General features: G+C 41.5%; 1 protein-coding gene across 2 annotated transcripts in view; it reads left to right on the plus strand.

Moving 5' to 3' along the window:
- LOC119890354 (CD82 antigen-like) overlaps positions 1-4,932 on the plus strand; it is a 44,866-nt gene extending 39,934 nt beyond the window's left edge. For both annotated transcript variants that reach the window (XM_038701598.1, XM_038701597.1), the window contains 4 exons: positions 1,856-1,954; positions 2,757-2,930; positions 3,025-3,108; positions 3,646-4,932. In XM_038701598.1, the coding sequence (XP_038557526.1) occupies positions 1,856-1,954; positions 2,757-2,930; positions 3,025-3,108; positions 3,646-3,723 (435 nt within the window). In that variant the 3' untranslated portion in view covers positions 3,724-4,932. The remainder of the gene's footprint in view (positions 1-1,855; positions 1,955-2,756; positions 2,931-3,024; positions 3,109-3,645) is intronic.
- Positions 4,933-6,324: the final 1,392 nt, after the last annotated feature.

Raw genomic sequence — 6,324 nt, forward strand, 5'->3', positions numbered from 1 at the left:
ATTATTCTGGAATGCAAGTGAAACATGGCTCGGATAAAACGCAGCAGATTCCCTCTTTGTTGAGGAACAATGATTTTTTGTGTTAAAATGGCTTGAACTTAAAGGAATAGTTTGACATTTTGATTTGTTTTCTTGCAGAATGACACATGGTACGTGAATTAATCATGGGTGTGTTTTAGGTGTGACATGCAATAAACCAAAACGAGTGTGATCTCCCAATCCCTTTGAAAGCCAGGTTCGCTTGTACCTTGGCTCATTGCTATGATGATGGCGGATGAATGTCGCATTATTAAAAAAAGTGTGGATGTGACATGAAAACTGTTTCTGATCATGAAGGCTAATGTTCCTCGGTGGTTTATCAGTGAAGCAGACTGGAGCCTGTTAACGGACAGTCGGACGCTGGATCCTCTGACACGTCTGGATTCTGACTGCGCTGCGTTAATATTTTTTTTATTTTCAGTTTTATATATCTAATGTATTCAAACAGTATAGAGACATAACAAAGGGCAAAGTGTGGAGGATAAACCCCCCTTTACCTTTCAACCCCCCCATAAAAATATAAAAAGAAAAAAGTCGTTTCCTGAGGAAAAAAAGTGATTTATTTTTTTTTCCCAGGGGAATGCAGCTATTCGTCTCAACAGACCACCTGTCACTAAGAAGAGGGATTGCTAGATTTCCATGACACTGCAATGCACTTCTTAGCCAAAAATAGAGCAATTTCAATGACTTTGAGTTGTGCATTGTTTAGAGAACGGCAAATACTTATAAAGTTCCCCGATAAACAAAGTTCAGGGTCCACAGGAACATTATCTCTTGTGATCCTGGTTAAAGTGGAGCTGATATCATGCCAAAAAGGCCTTTCATACCCAGCCAGGTACAGTGCAAGAAGGAACCAACTTCAGTGTCGCATCTGAAGCACATTTCTGACAGGCTAGATTTGAATGAATATAATTTTTCTGGAGTAAGGTATAATTGGCTGCTGTCAGTATAATTGGCTGCTGTCAGTCATTTTAAATGTTTCCATGTGCGCAGTAAAGTCTCAGCAAATAGCGCGGGACAGTTAAGCAGCAAGAGCAGAAAAACTGTAGTTATAAACGTGAAACAATAATAACTTTGATTTATATTGCGCCTTTCACAAACCCAAGGACGCTTAACAAACGCGATGATGGGCGCAAGTGCATTTGCTGTTTAAACAACGTGGGCGCTGGCCATAAAAATGACAACTGCATCAGTGGGAAACTAGCAATGACACAAGATAAGCTTAGTCCAAACGCGTTGTGTTTTTGTATGAATTAACTTTAACTAACAATTAACTGAGCTTTAGACAGAGCCAGGCTACCTGTTTCCATCTGATTACAGTCTTTATGCTAAGCTCAGCTAACAGGCTGCATATTCAATGCACCGAAAGGAGGGCGGTCTCGATCTTCTCATCTAACTCGTATTTTTTTCACTCGTATCACTGATGGTAAATTAAATGTTTCCCCCTGGATTTGGGCGCTACAGTGACTTTGATGTTTACTCGCCCCAAAGAGCTAATGAACTTGACACAGACTTGCTGTAGCTAGCTGTGTGTATGCTAACCGCTTCCTCCAGACCTTCTAATAACTGTCCTGCAGCTACAGGTGCTTTGGTTTTATTCTGTCATAAAACAAGCCTTACAAAACTCCAAATCTTCACAGGGGGGAAAAAAACAACAAAGCACAGCACACAGCTTCTTTCCAACACGGAACATAAACATCCAGGGGGGGAAAAACTGAATATAAAAAGTTTAAACCGAAGCAAACGTGTCTTCACCTCAGGCTAAACCAGCTAGCTCAAACGTTGCTGAATCTCTATCTGCACTGTTTTCTTTCAGTTGAATGAAGAGATGTCCAAGATCGTCACCAAGGTGCTGGACAACTACCACGGCAACAGCTCCACCGCAGAGCAGGCCTGGGACTTCATCCAGAGGAATGTGAGTTTGGAAGTTTGGTCAGATTCATTCTCTTTATGTCCACAACAGCAAATTCAAATGTGACCTACACGTCATCACTACTGTACCACACAGGCCTCGACAAACTGCTCTTCTAATTAACAAGGCAAGTTTATTTGCATAGCACATTTCAACAACAAGGTAATTCAAAAACATAAAAGCAACGGGGAAATCTAAAAAAAGTATAAAAGCAACATAGGGAAACAGTGCAGTGTTACAATCAGGGTTAAAAGAGTTAAATGGAAAATAAAAACAGGCTGAGAGGTTGAGCAAATAATTGAGTTACAATTATTTTGAAAAGAGAATAAACAGAAGTTCACTTAATGTATTCTCTCTAGCTAGTCTGTACTCGGGTCCACAGCAATCTTTGGGTCCACTGAAACTCCAGAAACCTTCAGACACTACAGAGAAACCAGGACATGTCTGTCCACAGGCCGCTTTGATCCAGTTATACTCTGGACCCACCTGCGCGTTTACAGGTGGACGGAGGTTCCTGCAAATCACTCAGACGCGAGATTTAAGACCACTTCCTTCACTCTGTTCAATCTCACTCTCATTATCTGATCAGTCATTCAGACACTTCCTGCCAAACTCTCAATCTCCCCGTCTGTCAGGAAACTTGCTGTAAAGACCAAAGTCAAATTTTTCAGCTTCCAGAATGAATCTGTAATATCTGACGAGGCGTGTCCGTTCAGTCTGAAGATCCGCTCAAATCAAACTTCCTCCGTTCTCCGACCCAGACACGCTGCTGATAACCCTGTCTGTCTCACCTGTGCGTCTGCAGATGGCGTGCTGCGGCTGGAGCGGCCACACGGACTGGACTGGTAACATGGTCATCACCAACAGTTCCCAGCTGCTGTTTCCTTGCTCCTGCCAGAACATCTCGCTCGCCACGGGCAACTTCTCCGACACCGGCTTCTGTGAGGCTCAGACGCCAGACTGGCCCATTTACGATGAGGTAAACATATTCTCATCTGTTTGCTCTTTACCTGGCTGCGCTCCTCGTTCGTTCCTCTGTTCAGTGCGATTCATCTACCTGTGTTTATTTTCAGGGTTGTGCTGCCAGCGTGGAGAGCTGGCTCCTCACCAACATCGGGGTCGTCCTGGGAATCTGCCTCGGAGTGGCTTTTGTCGAGGTACAGCAGCGCCATCGTTCGTAAAGATTGCCTGTTACAGTAAAAACGTCTGTTAAAAGCCAAGAGAGTCCCAATACCTGGATACCGGCCCCTTTTACTGGCCTGTTGTGGCGACACGTTCTGATCTCGGGAAGACGCCTGGTCTGGTTTTTATAGAAGGATCTTAAAGCCCACCGGTCACTCTCTTAGGCTACTTCTAAGCTGCCTACATCACGCATACATGCATATATATGTTTAATCTTGTGTCAATATGGACATGAGGTCGGTTAGATTCTTTCTTTTTTTACGGAAACAAGATGAAAAATAACTGGTGACTCCCAAACGAAGACAAAGTCCCAATATGTTTCCATTTCTCGACTTAAAAATATTCCTTCAGTCTGTGCAATTAAAAGAATCAAAACAGTTTTGTCACAACAATTTACTGTAGTTGAAATAACTAAAGGTCAGCTGGCCTCCTCCAGACCCCTCAGGCTCCGCAGATGTAGAAGATAAAATGTGTTTTGAAGATGTAAAATGTTTGTATGTTTTGTTCTCCAGCTGCTGGGGATGATCCTGTCCATCTGCATGTGCAGGAACATTCACACGGAGGATTACACCAAAGTGCCAAAGTACTGACGCTCGTCGGAGGAAGTGACCTGGTTGAACTGCAGAAACACGGAAAGAAAAAGAGTGAAATCGTGAAATAATGCATTTTCCCCCCCTCAACACCTTGTACTTGGTGAAACGTTTTGTTCAAATGTAAAATAATGCGTGTTTGCTTTTATATTTTGTTAAACTCCTCTTCTTCTTTTGAGGCACCTCCACCTTTTGCTTCTGTTGGTCCAGTTTCTTTTGGAGCACTTTATATAGAGACTTTTTGGATCAGAGAGAGCGACGCTGAGGAACTTTTCTTTTTTTGGAAAGTAAGAAATGACGGATGAGGAGAAAGGAAAAAGTTGTTGTGGTTTTAGTTTCCCTAAAAAATCTGAAGAGAAATCATGTTTATTGTCTGTGACAGAAGCTTAGTTTGGGAGATTCTGCACGACAACTGATTTGGACAAATCCACCTCGTGTGGTGTGTTTGTTTTTTAATTTTTTTAAACACCAGCGTCTTGAGTTATTGTGAAATGTTTTTCAGTACTTTTGTATATAATTTTAGTCATAATTTGTGTGAATTTAAATCTCCAAAAATACTGCCAATGTTTTATTTTGTAGCTGGTCTCTCCTTGAATTTTTAAAAGTCAGTTGTTTTCTTGTCTTTTTTTTTTTTTTTTCATGTGGATTTAATTTAGAATTTTCTGAAAATAATAGAAATAATGAGATACTAAAGAGGAACATTTAGGATACTTGTTTTCTAAAAGTATCACTCCCAACTGTCTTTAAAGACAAAAACATGATTTTTGTTTTTTAAAGGTAGCTTTAACCTAAAACAAAAGGTGTTTGAAGAGTGAGATGTTTCTTTTAACCACTTTTAAAATATGTGAACTTTAGAATTTGAGTAAACGGCGGGGAGATTTTTGGAGCAGAAGAAATATTTTTGGGGAGATCCGTCTTGGAAACAAAATTTTGTTTATACAGAAAAATCATTTTGAAATTCATTTGTGTACAATTTTAACTTTCAGCCGAGATGTCCTGTAGTTTTTATAATGTACAAATCCACAGTCCTGTTTTCTGTTTATGTACAGTCTGTATGAAAAACATTCCCTTAACCTTTTATAATAGTTTCTAAGACAAAAATGGTACGTATGTTTATAACTAGATGGACTTCTGGTAGCGAGCTGGATTAGTGAGTGTGTACTTACAACATTCATTATATTTCATTTTCCCAATAAACTGATTACAGTAGTTAGTTTGTTATTTGTTTTCAATCCAACGCATATGTTTACATTAATAACACATCACTGAAAATGATCACCCAGCTGCATTCTTTCTTAGTGGATAAAGTCACTGTACGCGACCTGCTCAGCAGCAAACAGACAGACGCAGTTAGAGACTAGCCGGTGAACGTAGTGGTGCATTTAGCAGCTAAAGAGACAGATTTTTCCCTCAGGAGCTGGAGGAGACCAAAACAAAGCTATAAGAAAGGGAATGCTGGATTAAAGCTGCAAGCAGCGTTGGACAGGCCCTCACGGCGTGCTGCGCTTCGTGGAATGCGGCGGCCGCTGCGGAGCTACAGAGCTGCATTAGAGAACACCTGAATATTATACGTTGTGTATGAGTTTGATTGCGTGGACCACACGGTGAAAACTTCATGTGAATTAAATGATGATTGGGCTTACTTCCTGTTTCCAGTAGGTGGCGTTATGACATTGAGTGAATATTGGCATGTAAATAGGTGTGTCCGAGATGACTAGTCTAACGTGAGCTGCAGGTGACTGCAGGGGCGGGGTATAAACACGGCGCACATTCTACCTGCGTTAGCTTTACTGTGAGCTGAGATCAATGACTGATCTCGCGACATTTGCAAAGACAAATGCAGCGAGATCAAGCAAAAGGTGGTTCCGACTTTGTGCAGCAGGACTCAGCGCCTGCAGCCGCCTTGCCCGCAAGGTTTTAATGTCATGTGACATGGTGACGTTTTGCAGCGCCGGCGAAAGTTGGATTCTTCACTTTTGTGAAGTCCAGCATGCATCACGTTAAGTCAGCGCTGCGCTATCATACGCAGACTTTGGTACAGATTTAAGCAACAACTTCCTGTTTCTTGGAGAATTACCAATTTTCAATGCCAGGCCACGGACACGCCCTTGGACGTAAACTCAAAAGTAGCTCAACTTTTCATAGTCGGCGCCTTTAGATTGGACTGCGAAAATTTTAAGTCTATCGGATTAACGGTGTCGGAGGAGTTTGTTAAAGTACGGAGCCTGTAAAAAGCGAACCCTGGGCTGAAATTGCGCTTTCAAATCAAAATGCCTGATGACCAGTTGAGTTTCGGGTGTGTTTTTTTTTTTTTTTTTTTTTTTTTTTTTTTTGTGCGTCTTGATATGTTCATGTCCTTTAAAAATGTTGTGCCTCAAGGTCAAACGCGGCGCGGGTTCTATCCAAGGAAGGTTGAAGTCAAGGGCAAGGTCTAATTTCTTTTTCAGTTTTGTAGTGGGCACTATGAAGCCATTTCGCGACACCCATATGACATTTGACATGAGTGCCAAGTTTCATGAGTTTGCGAGAATATTAAGGCCGCCAGTAATGCTCTTCATTTGGAAATAAAAATAATTCCCTTCAGTTTCAGACGAGGACCCT

The sequence above is a fragment of the Micropterus salmoides genome, unplaced genomic scaffold (assembly GCF_014851395.1).
Source record: "Micropterus salmoides isolate LMB-PRFRI ecotype aquatic unplaced genomic scaffold, ASM1485139v1 Ms_hic_scaffold_6, whole genome shotgun sequence".
NCBI lineage: Eukaryota > Metazoa > Chordata > Actinopteri > Centrarchiformes > Centrarchidae > Micropterus > Micropterus salmoides.